At 52.0% G+C, this 23,293-nt stretch overlaps 1 protein-coding gene and 1 non-coding gene across 2 annotated transcripts in view; one reads left to right on the plus strand and one right to left on the minus strand.

Annotated features, from left to right (window-relative positions):
* Positions 1-1,846: 1,846 nt before the first annotated feature.
* The window catches only part of LRRC74A (leucine rich repeat containing 74A), a 32,286-nt gene continuing 10,839 nt past the window's right edge, over positions 1,847-23,293 (minus strand). The window contains exons 5-15 of the mRNA XM_056133336.1: positions 21,709-21,805; positions 19,449-19,498; positions 18,842-18,923; positions 13,131-13,216; positions 12,474-12,668; positions 9,696-9,791; positions 6,143-6,289; positions 5,051-5,158; positions 4,194-4,276; positions 2,076-2,128; positions 1,847-1,998 (exon numbers count right to left, since the gene is read on the minus strand). Of these exons, the coding sequence (XP_055989311.1) occupies positions 1,847-1,998; positions 2,076-2,128; positions 4,194-4,276; positions 5,051-5,158; positions 6,143-6,289; positions 9,696-9,791; positions 12,474-12,668; positions 13,131-13,216; positions 18,842-18,923; positions 19,449-19,498; positions 21,709-21,805 (1,149 nt within the window). The remainder of the gene's footprint in view (positions 1,999-2,075; positions 2,129-4,193; positions 4,277-5,050; positions 5,159-6,142; positions 6,290-9,695; positions 9,792-12,473; positions 12,669-13,130; positions 13,217-18,841; positions 18,924-19,448; positions 19,499-21,708; positions 21,806-23,293) is intronic.
* On the plus strand, positions 21,310-21,413 carry LOC130042187 (U6 spliceosomal RNA). The gene has a single exon (XR_008795156.1). It is a non-coding gene; the product is annotated as a U6 spliceosomal RNA (small nuclear RNA).

Below are 23,293 nucleotides of genomic sequence, written 5' to 3' on the forward strand. Positions count from 1 at the left end.
GCACAGAGCTGGGAGTAGGCCCTGTGGACCACTTAGTGTGACCCCCCAGACCAAACCAAAACAAAACCCAAGGAAGGCTGGGTTAGGCCGGAGAGAGAACACAGAGGGTGAGAGTTGTATGCAGCTGACTGGGGTTCAACCCCCAGCACCATATATGGTCCTCATGAATGATCCCCCAGCTCCACTCCGTGTGGCCCAGACACCCCCTTGCCCCCCTCCCCACCGGCCACTTGCTGCATTTCTTCCTTCCCATCACTCCGAGTTTGACTGAGCACCCTCAGTGGGAACTGAGGGTTCTGAGGGTCTCAGTGGGTCTGAGGCCTTGATCAGGGAGGGAATGGGGGAGAGGCAGGGCATGGAGGGGTCTACCTGGTTACACAGGGTCGTTGGGACCCAGAAGTGCAGAGGCTGAGCCCACCAGTCCTGGTGGAGAAGCCAAGTGAAGCCCCAGGGCTGGCGTGCCTACGGGTGTTCCAGGGCTGGGTTCTTGCAGCCCCCCCACCCCTAAATTCCCAGTGTCCTTCCCCCAAGCAACCACCAGGTTCCCATATTTGTTCTGGCCACAGGGCTTACTGAGCACCAACTGCAGTGCTGGCCGCCCTGAGGAGTGGGTGGTCCTTCCTAGCCCCCTGCCCCGGGCACAGGTCTTTTCTTCCCAAAACGCAGAACAACACAGCCCAGAGCTGTTCCTTGCCATGGAAGGTGCTGAGAAGGTTCAGGCAGTAATGGGACACGCCAAGGCCCAGAGTCTCGGGCTTGCCCTGATTTCAGATGCTATTTCTTTTTTATTTTTTAATTTTATCGAATCACCGTGAGATATAGTTACAAGCTTTCATGTTTGGGTTACAATCACACAATGATCAAACACCCAACCCTCCACCAGTGCACATTCCCTACCACCAATATCTCCGGTATATCCCCCTTTCCCACCCTCCCCCTGCCTCCATGGCAGACAATATTCCCCATACTCTCTCTCTACTTTTGGGCATTATGATTTGCAATACAGATACTGAGAGGTTATCATGTTTGGTCCATTACCTACTTTCAGCACATATCTCCCATCCTGATCGATTCCTCCAATCATTATTTTCTTAGTGATCCCTTCTCTATTCCAGCTGCCTTCTCCCCTCCGCTCACGAGGCAGGCTCCCAGCTATGGGGCAATCTTCCTGGCCCGTGTATTTACTGTCCTTGGGTGTCAGTCTCATGTTATGTTATTTTATACTCCACAAATGAGTGCAGTCCTTCTATGCTCAGATGCTGGTTCTAAAGACCTTGGTCCCCTCTTTCCCTGAGCATCCTTGCCCCTGCCTGCCCCTCCCCAAAGCTGGCCACGCCTCTCCCGGACTCAGTTAGAATGACCCACTATGATTTTTCACAGACCTCACCTAGCACTTAGCAGTCCTCCTACCTTCCTCAGTGTCCCCCGGATTCCCTGCCCTCAGTTCGGGGTGTGTGTGTGTGTGTGTGTGTGTATGGTACTGGGGACCAAACCTAGGAACACACAGTTACCATCTCCAAGATTCTTTTTTCTTTCTTTTTCTTTTTTTTCTTTTTTTGGGTCACACCTAGCTATACACAGGGGTTACTTCTGGCTCTGCACTCAGGAATTACTCCTGGCGCTGCTCAGGGGACCATATGGGACACCGGGAATCGAACTTGGGTCGCCTGCATGCAAGGCAAACGCCCTACCTGCTGTGCTATCATCACTCCAGCCCCACCATCTCCAAGATTCTTGAGGCTGCTGAGAACACCCCCACCGCCGCCGTCACCAGAACCTGCAGCAACTCCACACACAGCCCAAACTCGAGCACCAGCAGCCTGAGGCAGTCCAAGTCCGGTTTTATTCAATGCTGCTGCTTTGGCCATGGTGTCTGCCCATCAGTGTTCAGCAGAGGCTTCGCCAGTGCCTGGGGCCGCTGGGCCCGCAGAGGCTCCTCGGGCCTGGGCGCGTTCTTCCAGAGCAGGCAGTTGCCACAACTTCTCCCTCGAGATGATGCTGTGCGGGAGGTCAGGGACAAGGTTGAGCGTCCAGGCAGCCCAGTGGCTACATGTCAGAAGTAAGGGTAGACTCACCCCCAACCCGGACCCCAAGTATGAGCCCTTCCGTCGCCTTGGTGACGGTCAGACTGGGGGAGAGCCCAGCACTGGACACCATCAGTCAGAAACTGGCAGTTGATTGAACAGAGCATACCCAGCAGTGCTCAGGGCTCTGCTCTCAGGGATCCCTCCTGGCGGTGCTTGGAGAATCACATGGGGCATCAGGGATGGAATCTGGGTTGGCCTAGGGAAGCACCCTGCTTACTGGACTCACTAGCCCTTCAATTAAAATTTTAGGATGTGTCAGAAACTGGCGTGTCCCCTGCTCTGGCCTGTTCCAGGGGTCTGGCTTTAGAGACATGTGTGTACAGACGCTACACACAGGAAGATGTGGTGAGGCCGTCATTCAGAGTAGCAACGGGCTCAGACCACCAGAGAAACGGAGCATATAGTACCACACATGGTCAAAAGGCTGAATTAAAAAGACTGATGGTGGGGGCCAGAGAGATAGCACAGTGGGTAGGACATTTGCTTTGCCTGTGGCCAATGCATAGCATCCCATATGGTCCCCTGAGCCTGCCAGGAGTAATTCCTGAGTGCAGAGCCAGGAGCAACCCCTGAGCACTTCCAGGTGTGGCCCCCAAACAAAACAAAACAAAACAAAACAAAAAAGACTAAAGATGGGCTGGCGTGATGGTACAGCAGGTAGGGTGGCCGCCTCACACCAAGCTGACCCAGGTTGGATCCCCAGTATTCCACTTGGACCCTCAAGCACTGCCAGAGCTGATTCCTTAATGCAGAGCCAGGAGTTGTCCACTGGCAGATGGGATCAGCCCCCAAGAAAAAAAACAGCAAAAGACTAAAGATGAGCATGGAGGACACAGCAGCATGGACAGTCAGAAACCATCTGGACTTGGGTCATGCATGGACAACACAGCTGATAAACAGTGTCTTCTGAGCCCACCGCCTGCCAGGCAGTGTTTGAAGCACTTTACCAGAGCTGACTGTTATTACTATTATTATTATCCCTAAGATCCAGAAGGGGAAACTGAGGCACGGAGGAATTTTTTTTTTTTTTTAAGCTAGCTTGCCCAGGGATCTACAGGAGCGGAGCTGTTACCAGTACTCCACTGGCCCCGAGCTCTGGACAATAGCCAAGCCACCCGCCTCAGCCCAAGCACAGATTGATCTCAGGGGCTTGAGGAAGCTCTGGGACAGGCCCCAACTCTTCACGGTTGGTTGCTCTGTCTCCCTGCTGACGTGGGTGGACTCGGAGCATGCCAGGAGCCAGTGCTCACAGCGGGGGTGGCAGGAGGAACCACGTGCCACAGTGCTCCTGAGGGGACCCTCCCAGAGCTGCAAGGAGAACAGCCCACTGGTGCCCACCCGGATCCCTGCGTTGGTACCCAGGCAGCCTTCTCTGCAACGCCAGAGCTTCGCAGTTTCCGGATGGGATCTCCCGGGCTGCTGTAGGCACCGCCCGCCTGCCCACAGCAGGAGGCCAGGCAGGGGTATGGGAATGGCATGTCATGTCCCTCCTCTCTTTAGGGAGAACGTGGAGCTGCGCCAGGACCAAAGGGGCTGACAGCTGCACAGCGAAGGGGGTGGGGGGTCCCAGAACCGCTTGCGTTGCCCTTGATGGGCTCTGAGCACTTATCCCCTCTAAAGGCTCACCGTCCTGATGACAACCTGGGGGTGCCCATGGCTCCGCGATCAGGCCCATGCAAACCCTGTGCCTGATGGGCAGAGCCCGGGGCCTGGTGCGAGGTGCGGGGGTGCCGACCACCTTCATGGCCCTGAGCCCTGTCCTTCCCCATCTCGCCCAGGAGTCCGGCCAGGATCACAGCAGAGGCAAGTGACTCACTTTCGCCAACACCCCACATGGGCCCCCTTTGGGTCCCTCGGCCTCTTATCCAAGTCCGTGTGCCTGACCCCCACCACCCCCAATTGGGACCTTCTCTCCAGCCCTCCAAGGCACCTGCACACAGCCCCACATGTGCCAGGACCTAATGGAGGTCCCTGCGTCATCTCTCAGCTGTGGACTAGACTTGGCAGGGGCTGGGCCGGGGCCTGATCAGCCCAGGTGCTCTAGCATGGGCCAAGTTAGGCAGGTGACGTCCAGGGGCCTGGGTGAGGCCGTGGGGCCCAGCTGACCTGAAATCCACCATGCCTGTCTGGTCCTCGAGCTCCTTGATCAGCTCCCTGATGTGGTACCGGGTGAAAGAGACATTCTTCTGCTGCAGAGGCCGAATGAGAGTCGGGGTGAGGGAGCGCTGGGCTCAGTCCCTCTCCTGCCTCCCACAGACATGCATTCACGCACACATGCGTGCTCACACCCTCACGCGTCTGCATACGCATCCTCCCGTGCATACACCCTCATGCAAACTCGTGTACTCACATGCATATACTCTCATGCACACTCGTGCACATGTGACGGCACTTACCCACACTCGTGTGCTCACGTGTGTCCAATGCACATTATGCTCACATGCACACAAACACACACACACTCACGTGCTCATATGATAACACTCATGCACATTTGTGTGCTCGCATGCATTCATGTACACTCTTCTCACGTGCAAACACATGCATTCACACACACTAGGCTCATGGACACACATACTTGTGCACACTCTGTTCACGTGCATACATGCTTGTGCACACTCAATGTGCTACACACACTCTACTCACATGCATGCACACGCACGCACACTCATGTGCTCACATGGAAACACACATTTGTGTCCATAGTCACACTTAGGTGTGCACACGCTACACACATGTGCTCTCAGAAGCACAGACACTTGTACATGCACTCTCACGTGCTCACAGGCATACGTGCACATACTCATACAGTCGCAAGAACTGTATGAGAACACTTCTACAAACATCACACGTGCTCACATCAATGCACACACTAATGCACACACATGCCCTCATTCACCGCCCCTCTTCCCCGCCATGTGCTCACTTACACAGGTACATGCACCCACCCACACACAGCGTACCTGTACCAGAGCTTTCCGGAACTCGCCTGTGGGCATCTTGAGGGTTCCCTTGGGGTTCAGGTGCACGAAAAAATCGGTGATGGAGATTTTGTTTTGATCCGCATATTTCTGCAGAAGCCAGAGACACCAGAGGAAACATTAGACTTTGTAATGTCTGTAAGAACTCTGTGACCTCCAGCCCCCAGCAAAGGGAGGCCCCGTTTCAGAGTTGTAGGGTGAGGGCCAGCGGGCCTGATGGTCACTAACCCGGCCCACCTGGGCAGGACAGAGCTGGTGCCAGCAGAGCCCACCTGACCCTTAACCAACACATCCAAAGCGGCTTTCCGCTCGGTGCTGCAACTGATCCTGAGTGCCATGACCGGAACCCCCGGGGAACCCTCTACCCCCACCCACCCCTCAAAGAGCATCTCTCCATAATGCAGAAGGTGAAAGCTAGATATTGCACCCCCAGATGAGGTTTGCTGAATGCGTTTGGGAAGCCGCTGAGAGGCCTGTGGGGAGTCACCCCTGAGCATGCTAAAGTAACCCTTAAGTGCCTCCAGAACAAAAAACAAAACAAAGCTCTTCATGACATTCATGACAACCCTCCTGGGGCAGGTGCTTATTTATGACCTTTTATTTTTTCCTTTTTTTGCTTTTTGGGTCACACCCAGCAATGCACAGGGGTTACTCCTGGCTCATGCACTCAGAAACTACTCCTGGCAGTGCTCGGGGAACCATATGGGATGCTGGGAATCAAACCTGGGTAGGCTGCATGCAAGGCAAATGCCCTACTTGCTGTGCTATGGTTCCAGCCCAATTTATGACCATTTTACAGGCAGCAAAACTGAGGCACAGGGCCCTTTGGTGGCTACCCTGTGGTGTGACAGCCATGCTTGGAGGACCCAGCTGGGAGAATCCTTCCCACTTCAACTCTGCCTTCCCCTTCCTTCCTCTGCTCATCAGCAGCACTGTCTAGAATGTTCTAGAAGTCTAGAACATTCCTGGTCTGTGATGTCCCTGTTAGAGGGCTGTGCAGACGCTGCTGGAAGAGGGAAACTGGGAAGCTGATTTGGGGCCAAAGACCATCTTTTGGAGGGGCGGGGGGCTCACCTGGATCATCTTTATGCAGTTTTTCCATTCGGACACCGTCTTCTTGGCGCTCTGGCCTTGCACGCTCTTGTAGAACACGTCCAGCTGTGGGTGCACGGCGTACACGCCTTCCAAGATCTTGGTGAACTGCTCGGACACCAGCACGTTCTGTGTCAGGAGGAGAGGGGGTGTTCATGAGGGGACAGCCGTGGCTACCCAGGCCAGAGGATCAACCTGAGAGCCCATTGTCTTTCCCGGCGCCTCTGCAGCGCCACCCACTGGCAGGGTGGGTAAGTCACGGTTTCAGGTCTGCAGGGGCGGGATCTGACTCTGTGGTTCCTGTGAGATTTTCTCAGCCTGGTAGAGGTCTGCAGTGACGGAGGAGGCTAGCAAGGGGCCAGGGTGACAGGTCCGGGTCTGACACCGGTGCTGGGTTTTCAGCAGCTGCTCAGGGAGAGGATCCTCATGGCCCACCCCCTGCCCTGGCACAGAGCATACGGGGACCCTCTTTGGAAGCCTCCTCAGAAGCCAGGCTGAGGCCTCAGGAGAGAGCCTGTGTCCTGTGAACAGGGCTTTGATCCATTCTATCCGATTCTCATCTCTCACCTTTTCAAAGACTAAGAGCCATGCTTAAGGAACTAAGTTCTTAACTCTCGCCTTCTGGAGAAAGTTCTAGAAACATCTGCCAACCAAGAAATGCCAACATCATTGAGAGTGATGAGAGCCTTGTGGGCAAAGTGGAGGAACAGTATAACTGCTCAGGGCTGACTCCTGGCTCTGTTCATGGATCACCCAGAGGGTCTTCGGGAGCCTTAGGGGGCGTGGAGTATCACACCCAGGTCAGCTACACACAAGGACAGTATGTTACCTCTCTGCCACCCCCGTTAGTCCTATTGACACTGATCTCCGGGGATTATATGCCTTCTAGGGTATCAATAACATCATGCTGCGGTCAGAGCAATAGCACAGTGGGTAGGGCATTTGCCTGGTATGTGGCTGATCTGGGGTTGATCCCCAGCCTGCCAAGCACCCCCAGGAGTAATTCCTAAGTGCAGGGCCAGGAGTAATTTCTGAGCACTGCCAGGTATGACCCTAAAAACCAAAATAATAATAATAATAATAATAGTAAATGATAACAACAACCACAACATCAAGTTTTCTTTTTGTGTGCGTGGTGTTAGGGATTGAACCCAGGGCCTCATGTGTATGAGACATGTGATTTCCTACTGAGCTACATTCCCTAACAGCACCCTTGCTGGTGTCCCTCAGATACACTCAGGCTTGCTAGGACTCATGCCTTCTAGTTCATCCTGCAAGGGCCAAACCCAATCCCCCCCGTTGGGATCTATGGCTGATTGAGGCAGAGTGATGTGAGGGTTAAGGCAGCACCCAGGGATCAAGGAGAGAGCTGTAGGGCGGGGGTGAGGACACAGCCTCTGAGAGAGAGAGAGAGACAGAGACAGAGACAGAGAGACAGAGACAGACAGAGAGAAGGAGGGAGAGAGGATGAGAGAGAGTGCGAGAAAAAGTGAGTAAGAGCAAGAGAGTGAATGAGTGAGAGAGAGAGAGGGAGAGAGTGAGAATGAGAGAGAGTCAGAGAGCACATACCAGGCAGAGGGGCCTGGGGTGGAGAGAGCGCCCAACAGAAGGAGAGCATGTTTCGCCTGCTCAAGGTCTGGGTTCCATCCTGGACTTGGAAGTCACACATGGTCTCCAGAGCACAGTTGGAAAGAGCCCCTGAACATTGCTGGGTGTGCCCCCCCCCCCAAAAAAAGAAAAAGAGCAATCCATGACAGAGAGGGACCATGGAAGACAGAGTGAAGAAAAGCACAGGTATGCTGTCATATTTCCCAATAGCTGAGGTTTATAGGTACTTCAAGCTTAAATATCAGAAGTATCTCATTCCAGAGTTCATCCCTGCTAACACTGCAAAGGCAGAAAGTCTAAGAGTGGATTCTATTGGGTGCTATTAAAACAGAAAAGGGTTTGGAGCAATAGCACAGCAAATAGGGTGCTTGCCTTGCATGAAGCAGACTTGAATTCAATTCCCCACATCCCATACAGTCCCCCGAGCACCGCCCGGAGTAATTTCTGAGTGCAGAGCCAGGAGTAACCCCTGAGCATCACCGGGTGTGGTCCCCAAACCAAGAGGAAGTATTAAAGAGGATTCTTTCTTTCGCTATTCCCTTACTATGTTACTTTATATCTCACCATTAACAGTATTGTAAGCCACAATGTCTAAAATAAAACACAAATATAAAATATAAATAAAAGGAACTGGGTCACTGCTGCCCTGTGGCAGTCTGGGGTGGGGTGCGAGTCTTGACTATACTGTGCTTCTCACTTACTATGTGGTCCCGGACAACTGACCTAACCTCTCTGTTTAGTCTCCTTCTATGAAAATAGAGGGAAAAAAAAGAAAGAAAGAAAAGCTGCTGAAGTTCGTATTCCGGGTCCCTGTGAATGCGACCCTACTTGCAAACAGGGTCTTTGCAGCTGACGCAGTGACAATGAGGTCCTGGGGTGGGTCCTGGTGTGTTTATGAGAAAGGGACACATGGGAACAGACACGCACTGGGGAGCTGGCGCATGTGACTGAAGCCAAGGTTTGGAGATGCTCTGGCACAGCTGCCTTTACCACCTGGGAAGGACCAGCCTGCCCACACCTGTGTGTGAACTCACTCCTGACTTCGAGAGCCGTGAGGACAGCTATTCCTCTCGTCGAAGCCACCCGGTTGATGGTACTGTGCTCTGACACCCACTAGGACACAAACGCTCCTCTCCCCACTCTCCAAGGAGGATCCCATGGCTAGGAAATCACTTTGGGTGAAAGGGAGAGAAGAAGGGAGGGAGGGTGGGCTGCTGGGCTCAGGGGTGCCCGCCTCCAGCTGAGACAAGCAAACTGCAGCAGGAAGCTTTGACCGTCAGACACTGCTCTGAGCAGAGGTCAGGGCACCTGAGATCTATCCCAGTTTTCGGGCAGGGGAGATTAGCCCGGGGAGTAAGTTGCTTGCTTTTCACAAGGCTGACCCAGGTGTGATCCCCAGCACTGTGTCTGTTCCTCCAGAACTTTGAGGAGAGATCCCTGAGCACCGAGCCAGGACTAAGCCCCAGCACTGCCATGGGTAGCCCCAAAGATACAAAACAAAACCAAAAAACAAAAAAACAAAAAAATGGGGAGAGGGGAATTCAAATTTGCACATACTTAATTCCCTGACTCACCTGTGGTTCTGGCATCATTCTGGGAGCAGCACCCCCAGCAGAGCTGATGGTAGGTGAATTGTTTGGGGGCGGGGGGACTGCTTGCCTTGGTTTCCCGCTCTGCTCCCAGGCTCAGGCTAGGGTGCTCAGAGTTGGGGTTGCTGGGGACAGGGTTCGTGAGCCCACACTGAGGACCAAATGTTGCCCCTAACAAAAGGGAGGGCAAAGCTGTACTCGCAAAGGAGCAATTTTCAAGGAGCACATGCAGGAGGGCCTGAGCGAACACAGCAGTTGGCAACTGCCCACACAGAGGCCCGTGGTGACTGGCTCCCACAAGGGTACAAGCCAGCACGCAGCCATTGTCATTAACTCACGGAAATGTTAACCTCCTCCATCACGGACTTGGTGTTCCTTTTGATGGCCATGATGAGTAAAAGAGCCCCTTCCAGGTTTAGAGGGTTCAGGAAGAGCTGTGGGAGGAGGATGAAATGGGGATGGGGAGGTCAGCTCAGAGCACAGCTGGTGTTTCCTTCCACATGTACCTGTCTGTTAGTCCCATCATCCATCCAACTTTCCACCTTTCTACTCATCCATCCACCTACCAAATCACCTGTTCATATGACTTCTAAACCATCCTTCCATCTATCCATCCATCAACCCATTCTTATTCTCTCACTGCCCAAACACTGACCCTCCTATTCATCCATCCACTCATCCATCCATGCATCTATACATCCATTTACCAAACCATCTGCCAACCTCACTGTCCAACCTCTGCCCCACTCACTAGTCATTCATCTCTCCATCAGCCCACTCAATCACCTGTCCATTCCATTGCTCAGTGTTCCATGCATATATCCATCGATGAACTGCCTAGCCAGCCATTGGATATCCATCCACCCAATGTCTTTTCATCTTACTGCTCAACATCCATCTATCCATTTGCCCAACCATCTGTCCATCTCACTTCTTATCCATTAATCCATCCATCCATCCATCCATTCACCCATCCATCCATCCATCCATCCATCCATCCTTCCATTCATTCATCCATCCATCCATCCATCCATCCATCCATCCATCCATCCATCCACAGAAACTCTGACCTTTCCTCACGAGGGATGTCAGAACTCTGGGGGTTCCTACAGCTTTGCTGTCGAGTTGTGCCCTGAGACAGGGCCCATCAAGGGTGGAAGGGAACAGGGGGCCAGGACGCAGCAGTGAAAGACACTGCTGGTAAGAAAGATGGACCTGGGGCCCATGTCCCACTGCCTCCACCACGTAAGCTCATCTCCCAGCGACTCATAAATAAATCTCAAAAGATATCAACTAGCCACAGAAATCTCTTAGACAACTGTTCCCAGCTGAGACTTCTGGGGCAATCTTGGAGCGGGGCAGGCTAGCTCCCTCCCAAACAAAGCCAAGGCAGTTGCTCCCACACCTCAAAGCAGCCACCATGCCTTGGGCCAGACTGCCCAGCTGAATATTCTGGATTTTCTGGAGCATGCAGCTGTGACATCTCCAAACTCTACAACACCGACCTCCCAGTAGCAGCACACCAGATTGGATGGGAATGTAACAGCCAACCAATCTTTTTTTAAAAATTTTTATTAGTGAAACACCATGAGGTACAGTTGTAGACTTACAAATTTTTTTGCTTGAGTTTTAGTTATACAATGATTGAGTACCCATCCCTCCACCAGTGCCCATTCTCCACCATCAGTGATCCCAATATCCCTCCGACCCCCTCATCTTTCCATTCCCCCATTCCCCCATCCCACCCCACCTCTGTGGCAGGGCGTTCCCTTTTGTTCTCTCTCTCCTTTTAGGTGCTGTGGTTTGCAAAAGAGACATTGAGTGGCAATCATGTTTGGTCGATAGTCTACTTTCAGTATGCATCTCCCATCCTGGGAGGATCCTCCCAACACCCTTTATTAGCCAACCAATCTCGATTAACAAAAACATGAACACAGAAGGCTTTTACCATGCAACAACAGCTTAGTAAACCCCCTTAAGAAAAGGACTTACTGTCCCCATGGTGAGAGAAAACAATTTTCACACATTTTCTTCTACAGAAATATTCGTTGATCATTCTGTTAGCTACTTAGTGGGAATGAGCAATATAAAATGAGTTATTGTGGGCCTGCTACGGGGGCAGGCTTGGGGCGGGGGGTGGGGAAAATGGAGACAGTGGTGGAGGGATTGGTTTTGGGATAGCGAATGACTGTAAACCATGGTGTTTAAATAAAGGGCAGGGGAGGGGAGCGGAGTCTGGGAGCAGGGAGGGCACAGGGTGGACAGAGGCTAGGGAAGCCCAGACGGAGGGGGGTGGGGTCTTAGCAGCAGGGGAGTAGGCAGAGAGCCAAAGTCAGGGTTTTGTTCAGAGAGCAATCGGGAAGAAGAGCCTGGGAAAGACCCCAGTGAGAGGATGGAAGGCGGTTAGGAGACAACTACCAGAGCCCAAGGGAGGGTGAGGTGGGGTTTGCTGTAGGGAGACAGTGGGGGAAAGGATGTGCCTGTGGAGCATGAGAAGATTCCAGGAGATTTTCTCCAGCAATATCCAGCCCATCACCCCACTGCTTCCGCCTTGACAGATGTGACACACATGCCTGCACACAGGGTGTGTGCAGACAAAGATACATGAATCACAGGTATTCCCACATGGGTGAAGGGAACATGCATGCACATCCATGGATACACACAGGTGCATAGACATGTAGGATTCCCAGGTGCACACACATATGCACACATATGTGGACACAGACAAATGTATAGACACACTGACACATGCAGGGACACACACACACACACACACTTTCTCTGTTTCTCTCCCCCCCTCTCTCTTTCTCTTGCTCTCTCTCTCTCTCTCTCTCTCTCTCTCTCTCACACACACACACACACACACACACACACATTGGTCCATTCCTCCATTCCTACTGGAAGGAACGCCCTTACATTCTTTTATTTATTTATTTTTTTGGCTTTTTGGGTCATACCAGGTGATGCTCAGGGCTTACTCCTGGCTCTGCACTCAGAAATCGCTCTTGGCAGTGCTAGGGGACCATATGGGATGCCAGGGATCGAACCCAGGTAGGCCAAGTGCAAGGTAAATGCCTTACCCACTGTACTATCTCTCTAGCTCCCACCCTTACATTCAGAATTTTGAGGCTCTCGTTGACCTCCAGTCCTCGGCTGATTTTGCTCACTCCGTCATTGCTGATGTCGTTGCTGCTAATATCCAGATGGGTGAGGCAGCTGTTGACTTTGAGGATATCCCCGAGAGCCAAAGCCCCCTCATTCCTAAAGCCATTCATGGAGAGATACAGCTTCTCCAGGGTCACGTTCGTCTCCGGGAAAGGGGAGAAGAGAGCAGGGTCAGAGCAGAGGGCCTGCTCAGGGCCCACATACCCTGCCCCCGCCTGCTCCCCACTGGGTTCTGGGGGGGCTGTGAGGAGAGATGGGCCAGACCTCCCTGGACCCCCAGACCTTCATGAATTTAACTGGGTTTGGGGCCTCTCGCTCTTGAGATGCCTTCCTTTGGGGTTCAGGCAATCTGCCAGCTCCTAACTCAATTGCCCTCTTGAAGCACCCTCAGGGGTGCCACCTGGGCCCCGAAGGACGAACTTACCTGGGCAGGATTTCCAGGAAAGGAACTGTCGGGAGAGACCGACCTATCGCATGAAGAGCACCAAGGGGACCCCAGGACCACCCCCCCCATCCCAGACCATGAGAAAGAGGTTCAAAACATGAGTCGGAAGGTGGAGCCTGTCCTCACATGGGCTCCACACACACCCCGGAGAGCCCCTTACCCGGAGACCACTGCACAGGGCCACGGCTCCTTGGGAGTGGATGTGATTCCAGCTCAGGTCCAGCGACTTGAGTCCTATGTTGAGGCCTGGGGAAGGGAGGGAGCAGCTCAGTGACCCCCAGAGTCCAGAAGGCCAGTCCCCTGGAGCCAGCAGAAGGCCAAGGGTCTGGGGAAGGAGAGCCCCCAGTAGACAGGCAGAGCCGAGCATGCACCCGGCATGTTCTCTGTGATTTATGCAGTGCCCGTCCAGGTTGCGGGTGAGTCCAGCTGCAGGCAGCTGCTCAGCCTCTCTACTTGCTCTCCTCACACCCCACATTCCTTAAAGGTCCCCAACTGCCTCTCGCCACTCACTCACTGACGCTCAGGGCTGCCTATATATCCCCCCCCCCACACCACACACTTCTCTTTTCTTGCCTTTGAAAGGGAGATATAAGCCCATGCAAGGTTTTTTTTGTTTTGTTTTTGTTTTTTTTTTGCTTTTTGGATCACACCTGGCAATGCACAGGGGTTACTCCTGGCTCTGCACTCAGGAATCACCCCTGGCGGTGCTCAGGGGACCATGCGGGATGCTGGGAATCGAACCCGGGTTGGCCGCGTGGAAGGCAAACGCCTTCCCCGCTGTGCTATTGCTCCAGCCCCCATGCAAGGTTTTTTTTTTTTTTAATTTTTACTAGTGAAACACCATGAGGTACAGTTGTAGACTTACACATTTTTGTGCTTGGGTTTCAATTATCAATCACTTAATCACTTAACTTCCCATTAGTCGTCGATTTGCTCGAGCGGGCGCCAGTAACGTCTCCATTTGTCCCTGTCACGTGCTAGTGTAGCCCAATGGCATCTGTTCGCTCCGGGAACATGAAGGGCCTCAAACCGATCGTTCATGATCTTGACGAAGAAGTCTGACCATCTGGTAGGTGGGCGGCCACGCAGTCTTTTGACATCCCGTGGAATCCAGTCGGTAACAGCTCTAGTCCAGCGGTCGTCTTTAAATCTCATTACGTGACCAGCCCATCTGATTTTCGACACCTTGGCAAATGAGACAGCGTCCCTGATTCTTGATCGTCGACGGATGTCAGAACTCCGGATTCTTTCTCTCATTTGAGTGAAACGTGATATTCCAAGCATAGCTCTTTCTATTCTTCTTTGGGAGACCTGAATAGCGTTCTCATCTTGTTTGTGTAGGGCCCAGGTCTCTGAGGCATATGTTAATGCAGGAAGAACAGTGGAATCAAAGAGATGTGCCCGGAGCCGGAGGTTCTTCGTCCTCTTAGCTATTTCTTCGACGTTCTTGAAGGCATTCCAAGCCGCTCTCTTCCTCCTGCGCAGCTCGGGTGCCAGGTAATTTGTCATGTTGACCTCTCGACCTAGGTACACATAGCTGTTGCATTCGGAGATGGTTGTTCCGTTGAGAGCAAATGGGGCGTCAGGAATGAGGCTGTTTCTCATAAACACTGTCTTCGTGAGATTCAGCTGTAGTCCTACCTTTCCACACTCATGGTCAAAGTCGGCCAGCATTTGTGCCGCTTGGCTGATGTTTGGTGTTATTAAAACAATGTCATCAGCAAAACGGAGGTGGTGTAGTTGCCGACCATCTATCTTCACTCTCATTCCTTCCCATTCCAGTCGTCGCATGATGTTCTCGAGGGTGGCACTGAAGAGTTTCGGTGAAATGGTATCACCCTGCCGCACCCCTCTCTTGACATCAACGATCACTTCTTTGTAGAATGGTGAGATCCTGGTAGTGAATCCGCAATACAGCTCACGGAGGATCCTGATGTATTGGGCTTGAATGCCCTGATTGGCTAGGGCTTCAATGACCGCTTCTGTCTCAACAGAATCAAAGGCCTTCTTTAAATCAATGAACTTTAGACAGAGCGGCATCTTGAACTCCCGAGAAACCTCAATGAGCTTGGTTATCGTGTGGATATGGTCGATGGTGCTGAATCCTTTGCGGAACCCGGCTTGCTCGCATGGTTGTCCTTCATCTAGTGTTCTGCCAATCCTATTTAGGATGACTCGAGTGAACAACTTGTAGATGACAGACAATAGGCGGATCGGGTGATAGTTGCCAATGTCATGGATGTCTCCCTTCTTGAACAGTAGTACGGTCCTGCTGGTTTTCCATTGGGACAGAATCTTGCATTCAGACAGGTAGCGAGTGAAGAGCCGAGCCAGTGTATTGCTGAGTACTGACGGCAGGTTCTTCAGGTGTTCAGGTCTGACCTTGTCTGGGCCGGGTGCTGTTTGTTTTTTTACCGACGAAATGGCGTGTTGGATTTCGGAAGGGAGAACGTTGGGAACGACATATCCATCCTGTGGAATTTGGTATGTCGGCAAGTGGACATGGCTATCGAAGAGATTTGAGTAGAAGTCATGGATAATCTTCTCCATTGCCGTTCTGGAGGATGTGATGGATCCATCAGGACGTCGGAGGGTAGTCATCTTGTAGTTGGCGAAGGACAGGCGGGCGTTACGAATACTTTTCCTGGCTTCTGCCGCATCTAGCAGTACTTCTGCTCTTCTCTCTTTGAGGTCTTCCTTGATCGCATCTCTGCACTGCTTTGCGAGCTCGGGCATTAGCTTGCGGTTGCCTGAGGCATGCGCCAATTATACAATGATCAAATACCCATCCCTCCACCAGTGCCCATTTTCCACCACCACGGATCCCAGTATCCCTCCCACCCCCCATCCCCCCCATCTCACCCTCCCTCTGTGGCAGGGCATTCCCTTTTGTTCTCTCTCTCCTTTTGGGTGTTGTGGTTTATCTCATGCAAGGTTTTTCTGAGGCTGTCAACTGCCTAGCATGACGCCTGTCACAGAGCAGTCACATCACGTTGAGTAGCTTTAAACGAATAATAGGTTAAGTATTTTATTCTTACTAGAATGTTCTTATAAAAGAATTTTTCAACTCACTGATCTTTTTTTCTCAACTACACCTAAAACTGCTGCGGGATGCAGGGGTTGGCACGAGGACCGTCGCTCAACTCTGTCTCTGCTCCCTCCTGTATGATTTCTCCATGAGCCTGGGTCTACCTACTGTCCCACCCTGAGGGGTGGACATCTCAAGTCTTTCTCTTTTTTTGCTTTTTGGGTCATACCTCACGATGCACAGGGGTTACTCCTGGCTCTGCACTCAGGAGTTACTCCTGGCGGTGCTTGGGGAACCATATGAGATGCTGGGACTCGAACCTGGGTCGGCTGAGTGCAAGGCAAATGCCCTACCTGCTGTGCTTTCACTCCAGCCCCGTCAAGTCTTATAGGCCCTTTTGGGAGCAGTCACACCTGGCAGTGCTCAGGGCTTCCTCCTGGCTCTTGATTCAGGGATCATTCTTGGTGGGCTGGGGGAACCTGCCAGGGATTGAACCCAGGTCCGCTGCATACAAGGTGATCACCCTACCCACTGTGTTATGCCTTCACCCTCCCACATAGAAAGTATGACCCTGAGTCCCTGCCCCTGATACCAGTAACCCCTGAATTTTCCCACCTTAGTAAAAGGCACCACCTCCAACCAGAACCAAATAAAACTATCATGAGTCGGGGCTGGAGCAATAGCACAGTGGGTAGGGCGTTTGCCTTGCACGCAGCCAACCTGGGTTCAACTCCCAGCATCCCATATGGTCCTCCGAGCACTGCCAGGAGTAATTCCTGAGTGCAGAGCCAGGAGTAATCCCTGAGTATCGCCAGGTGTGATCCAAAAAAGAAAAGAAAAAAAGACTATCATGAGTCTGTCTTCTTGTGCTTCTGTTTGTTTGTTCAGTGTCACATCCAGCTGTGCTCAGGGCTTACTCCTGGCTCTGTGCTCAGGGATCACTCCGAGTGGGGCTTGGGGGACCATATGCAAGGCTGAGGAGTGATTCCACGTTGGTTGGGTGCGAGCAAGTGCCCTACCCACTGCACTCTCCTGCCCTGATTCTTTACACCAACCAGTCCTTGTGTCTTTCCCTCCAACGTGTGCCCAGAGCCTCCTGCACTCAGCTCCTGACCACTCGGCCCTGGCTCCCATTCCCACTGGCTCCGACGACCCCGTGCTGGTCTCCCTTCCTCCAGCCCACCTTCCACATCCAGGTACAGCGATGCTTCTAAACCTGCCAGCTGACCTTTGCTGCAGGTGTGACTCTCTTCATGGAGCCTGGCCCCCAGGATTCAGGCTGCAAACCCAATAAGCCCACGATTGCCCCACTCATGAGCCTCCATCTGTGTGGGGCTGCAGGGGACTCTCTGCAGCAGACACAGAGACCCCACACGGCATGAGGACTGGGAACAGCAGCCCAGGGAGTGGGGTGTAGGGCGAGCCCGTTCTTCCTGTCCGTCTGTGATCGCAGAGCTCCCAAGCCTGTTTCTCCTCTGATCCTCAGGCTCCAGGAGAAAATCATCTATCGGGAGGGGGCTTTCTCTCATCGTCCCAGTTAAATGAGTTCCCTGTGCCTCTCCACGAGGGAGTCTTCCCCTCTATTCATTCACTCCCGGGAGAAGCATTTGCGTTCTCGCTTCCTTTCTCTGTCATAACAGTTTGCAATGAAGCTCCTGACAGTCTCTTTGTGCGAGAGCGTCGGTGGAGAGACGGATCGTGGGGGGATTGTACTTTCTCAGTTGTACTAAATCGCGTCATATTGCTCTCCAAAGTGCCTCTGCCTAGCAGCTTCTCAGTGCTCTCATTTCTCCCCGGGCATTAGCTGTCCTCTATGTTCTCTGAGTTGAAAATCTTGCAGTTTGGGTAGATGACAAGGGGGATGTTTGTTGTTGTTTTGCTTTGCATTTTTGTCCCCTAGTGACTAAAACATTTTGGGCATTTGGTTTCCTTTGTCCACATAACTGCAGCAGTGTCCTGTGGGAGGAACCATTATGGCATAACTGATCCCTCGGCTGTTGAATCACTCTTCTGAACATCCCTCTTCTGTATTCTACACATGCTGCAAATATCTATTCCTGTCTATGGATTGTCTTTCAACAGGGTCCATGATGCTTTTTCATATAGGTGAGTTTCAAATTTAGGGTCAGATAGTGGAATCCTTTTTTTCCCCTTTTTTTTGCTTTTTGGGTCACACCCAGCATTGAACAGGGGTTACTCCTGATTCATGCACTCAGAAATTACTGCTTGCGGTGCTCAGGGGACCATATGGGATGCTGGGAATTGAACCCAGGTCAGCCGTGTGCAAGGCAAATACTCTACCCGCTATGCTATCACTCTTGATCGCGGGATCCTTTTTGTGACAATTTCTGCACACCATGCAAGCACCAAATGTAACATGCCCACACGGCAGAGTCTGGCAAACTCCCCGTGGTATACCCAATATGCCAAATACCAGTAACAATGATGGGTCTCATTCTCCTAACCCTGAAAAAGCCTTGAATATGGCACTTTAAAAAAAAAAAATCTCAGGGCTAGGACGAAGAAGACGTTACTGGCACCTGCTCGAGGCAATCGACGAACAACAGGGTGGTCGTGATCGTGATCGTGATGCAAGCACCATGCGCCAGGCTTCCGTCACCCCGGGAGTCAGTGGTCAGTTTCTTTGTTGGATCTATCACTTGCTTTCTTTCATGCCCATCCATCAGGTAAAGGCATCCTATCAACTCCCTTTCATGGGATGTCTACGGCACTTTGACAATCATAACGTCCAGACGATGAAGATGGGGAGATGTGACTCTAAGGAGCCAAGGTCCTCATCCCGCCCCTGGGAGGGCCCTCCGCTCCCCCCATGGGAGACTCACCCAGCATCACTCCCAGCTCCTCCCCTGCCTTATCAGCGAATTTGTTGTGGCTGAGATCCAACACCTTAATCTGGTAATTGTACTAGAGAAAGAAACAGTTGCAAAGAGGTCACTGAGGTCTCCTGTGGGATGGTGAATGTCTCTCCTCTGCCAGGAATCCCTGCCTCCAGGCCTCCCCACCACCCAAACTGAGGAGGCCTGGGTGTCTTCCATCCCCGACAGCTGTGCAGTCAGCCTGTCCCACAGGGACTCGCCCATGTGGACCCCTAGACCGTTTGCTGTGACTCTTATTTTTTTGTTTTTTGCTTTTTGGGTCACACCTGGCGATGCTCAGGGGTTACTCCTGGCTCTGCACTCAGGAATCACTCCTGGTGGTACTCAGGGGGGGCATATGGGATGCTGGGAATTGAACCCGGGCCAGCCACGTGCAAGGCAAACGCCCTACCCTCTGTGCTATCGCTCCAGCCCCTGCTGTGACTCTTCTCAAGGCTGCAGCCTCTCCACTTGCTGCCATGGAAGTGGTCTGTATTCCCGGTTTCCCTGTACCAGCCCTCAGAGTCCCCTAACTCTTCGTGCTGCTAGTCTGCACCCAGCCCTCACTTCTTACCGACAGGGCTTGGCAGAGCAGCTCTGCGGCTTTGTCCTCGAGGTGGTTTCCTGCAGGAAAGGCGGCATTAGCTGGTTCTCCAAGCAGGGGTGCCTCTACCCCCCAACCCCCACAGCCCACCCTTGCCAGTTTCTGTCCTTTGGGATAATAGGCATCGAAAAGGTGGTGGGTTCTTTCAGCAAATAGACAGATGCAGAGGAAAACAGGTGAAAAAGAGCCTCCCTCAGGGCTGGAGTGATAGCGACAGTGGGTAGAGCGTTTGCTTTGCACGCGGTTGACACTGGTTCAATTCCTGGCATCCCATATGGGCCCCCAAGCACTGCCGACTCCCTTGTGCCATCCATTCTCTTTGCTCTGCTCCACAACTGGCCAGGAAATTGCAGGAGTTGGTGCCCCGAAGTTCGTGCGTCCACTGGCAGCACCCCTCCATAGCTTCGTGCTTGGAGTCTGCAGTTATTACGAACACTGCAAAGTCACATCTGTGAAGCCAGGCTGGGACAGGAGGGGATGTGAAGGAAGTCTGCTACACTTCAAAGCCAGCTGACAGTGCTCAGGGCTTACTCCTAGTTCTGCGCTCAGAGATTACTCCTGGCAGGCTCAGGGGACTGTATGTGGTGCTGGGGATTAGGTTGACTATGAGTCAGGCAAGCATCTACCCACTGTCCTATGGCTCTGGTCCTCTTTTATCTTTTCTATTCTCTATAACTCTATCTTGTAATACTGCAGAGAGAGAGAAAATACCTATTTTCCTGGCTGCTAATTTTCTTAACATGTCTTTTTTTTCTTTTTTCTCTTTTTGTGTCACATCTGGCGATGCTCAGGGGTTACTCCTGGCTCTGCACTCAGGAATTACCCCTGGCGGGTAATTCTTGGGGGGACCATATGGGATGCTGGGTGTCGAACCCAGGTCGGCCGCGTGCAAGGCAAATGCCCTACCCGCTGTACTATAGCTCCAGCCCCCAAATGTCTTTGATTTGCTGTTGAATTTCTCTGCTGAGTCTTTTATTATTTATATGCCTTTTTATTTCTAGAAGTTTTACATGGGGGAAGTTAGTTTTGTAAAGCAGTGCTTTGTTGGCTTTTTTTTTTTTATGTTTATCGTAGTCGGTTTAGATTATACTTAAGCACAAGATACTCTGCTGCCTACGTTCCAGTCAATTCATGGAGGTCTGCAGAGGTTTGGGGAACAGTTGCACAGAGCCGTTCAGGTCAGCCTCCAACTGACAGGTCTTGTTTTCTCAAGTTCGTAGAGGCCACTGCCAACAGCTTTCTTAACGCTTCTCTCTCTTGTTTTGCCAGTTTGAACTGGGAGCCCAACTTTGTTGCAGCTTTACCCCTGGGTGACCAAGCAGCCCAGAGCCAGGTGAAAGGCGCTCCTGTGTTGTGTGTTCTGATTTTGTAGTGCCACCTGCCCCCTTCCTCCCACCCCGGGGCATTCCTAGCCCTGGACACTTTCAGATTAGTTCCTGGATTTGGGCAACTAACAGAAAAGTGATGAAAGTGTTAGTTCCCTGAACTCAGGAATAAACACTTGGGACTTTGAATTTGAATTGAATTAGCAGACAGGGAGTTTAATACAAATTCAAACCCCAAGTCAAAGAGAGGGTAGGTCTAGGGGTACTAGATTTTCCTTTCCCTCTTTTTCTGTGAGAGAAATAAAAAATTAATGAAAGGGGGGAATGGAAAGATAGTACAACAGTGGGGAGGGCATTTGCCTTGCACACGGCTGACCTGGGTTCGATCCCCGACATTTCATGTGATTCCTTGAGCACCGCCAGGGGTAATTTCTGAGTACAAAGTCAGCAGTAACCCAGGTGTGGCCCCCAAACAAACAAAACATGAATTAAAGAGTAGGGACACAGTGCTCACTTTAGCATCACATGTCCTAAAACTAGAATGATGCAGAGGTTAGCCTGGCTCCTGAGCAAGGATGAAATACGAATCTGTGAAACGTTCCTTATTTTTACCTGGAGGGAAGATGGCACAGAAGAAAAAAATATCACAGAAGAAACTGAAGAAGCAAAAGCTTATGACCCAAGAATAGACTAGGCATAAAAGCAATAGAAATCTAAGTTCAAAAGAAAAAAAATAAAAAGATACCCAAGGGCGGGGAGATGGTGCAGCACCTGACCCCATTTCACTCCCTGCCGCCACTAGGTCCCTTCAGCCCTCAGGCATGCTGCTGCCTGACCTGTTCTCCAGGCTCCTACCCTCACCTCTCCTCCTTCCCCACGGCTGCTCCCTCTGCCCACCAGCCCACCTGAAAGCTCGAGTTTGGAGATGGAAGAGGAATTTTTCTGAAGGAAGTCTGAGATGATTCTGGCTCCCTCCAAACCGAGTTCGTTTTCGGAAATATTCTAAAAGGCAAGAAAGCACTTGAGGGTTGGAGTGATAGTACAGCAGAGAGGGTGCTTGCCTTGCAAGAGGCTGACCCAGGTTCGGTCCCCGGCATCTCATATGGTCCTCTGAGCACGCTAGGAGTAATTCCTGAGTGCAGAGCCAGGAGTAACCCCTGAGCATCACTGGGTGCAGCGAGAGAGAGAGAGAGAGAGAGAGAGAGAGAGAGAGAGAGAGAAGGAGAGAGAGAGAAGAAGAGGGAGAGACAGAGAGGAGAGAGAGAGAGAGAGAGAGAGGGAGAGAATGACAGAGACAGAGAGACAGAGAGGGGGGAGGGAGAGGGAGAGGGAGAGGGAGAGAGAGAGAGGGAGAGAATGACAGAGACAGAGAGACAGAGAGGGGGGAGGGAGAGGGAGAGGGAGAGGGAGAGAGAGAGAGGGAGAGAATGACAGAGACAGAGAGACAGAGAGGGGGGAGGGAGAGGGAGAGGGAGAGAGAGAGCACTTGAGTTTGGCAAGATCTCACAGGGCAAGATCTCACATCTTGCTGGTGTGTGTGTGTGTGTGTGTGTGTGTGTGTGAGAGAGAGAGAGAGAGAGAGAGAGAGAGAGAGACATCCTTAGGCCTGCCCTGAGGGAGGCAGGGAGGAGGGCCAGGGAGCACTGAGGAGAGGGATTGGAGTTAGCTCAACACAGCGTTCTTTGGGTACTCTGTCATCAAACAACTGGAAAATGAGTTTTGGACAAAGTCATTGCCAATTCTCTTCACCGATGGATGAGTCGCAATGGAAGGAAGGAAGAAGTGGGAACAAACACGGACATAGTCCCTTCATGTGGGGAGAGAGACTATATACCAACGGCCTTCTGTTTGTTGGAGGTTCACATCCAGCAGATCTTGGGCTTATTGCTGACTCTGTGCTCCAGGCTGACCCCTCCTAGAGCCCAGGGGGACCATATGTGATGGCAGAGATGGAACGGGGATTGGCAATGCAGGTGTGAAGGCACCCTACCTGCTGCACTGTCTCTCCTGCACCCTCTTTAATTGTTTAAATTGTGGTAAAATAGACATCATACAGTATTTGCCACTTTCACCTTTTATCTTTCTTTACTTTTTTTTTTTTTTTTTGGTGGAAGGACACAGCTAGCAGTGCTCAGGGGTTACTCCTGGCTCTGCACTCAGAAATCACTCCTGGCGGTGCTCCAGTGACCATATTTGCTGTTGAGGTGTTGGGCCCAGGTCAGCTGCATGCAAGGCAAATGTCCTATCCACTGTACTATGATTCTAGCCCTTCCTTAACCCTTTTTTTTTGGCTTTTTGGGTCATACCTGGCAATGCACAGGGGTTACTTCTGGCTCTGCACTCAGTAATTACTCCTGGCAATGCTCAGGGGACCATATGGGATGCTTGGAATCGAACCCAGGTTGGCCGCGTGCAAGGCAAATGCCCCACCCGCTGTACTATTGCTCCAGCCCCTCCTTAACCATTTTTAAGTGCACAGAAATACATTCA

The sequence above is a fragment of the Sorex fumeus genome, unplaced genomic scaffold, assembly GCF_029834395.1.
Source record: "Sorex fumeus unplaced genomic scaffold, SorFum_2.1 ptg000098l, whole genome shotgun sequence".
In the NCBI taxonomy this organism is placed as follows: Eukaryota; Metazoa; Chordata; class Mammalia; order Eulipotyphla; family Soricidae; genus Sorex; species Sorex fumeus.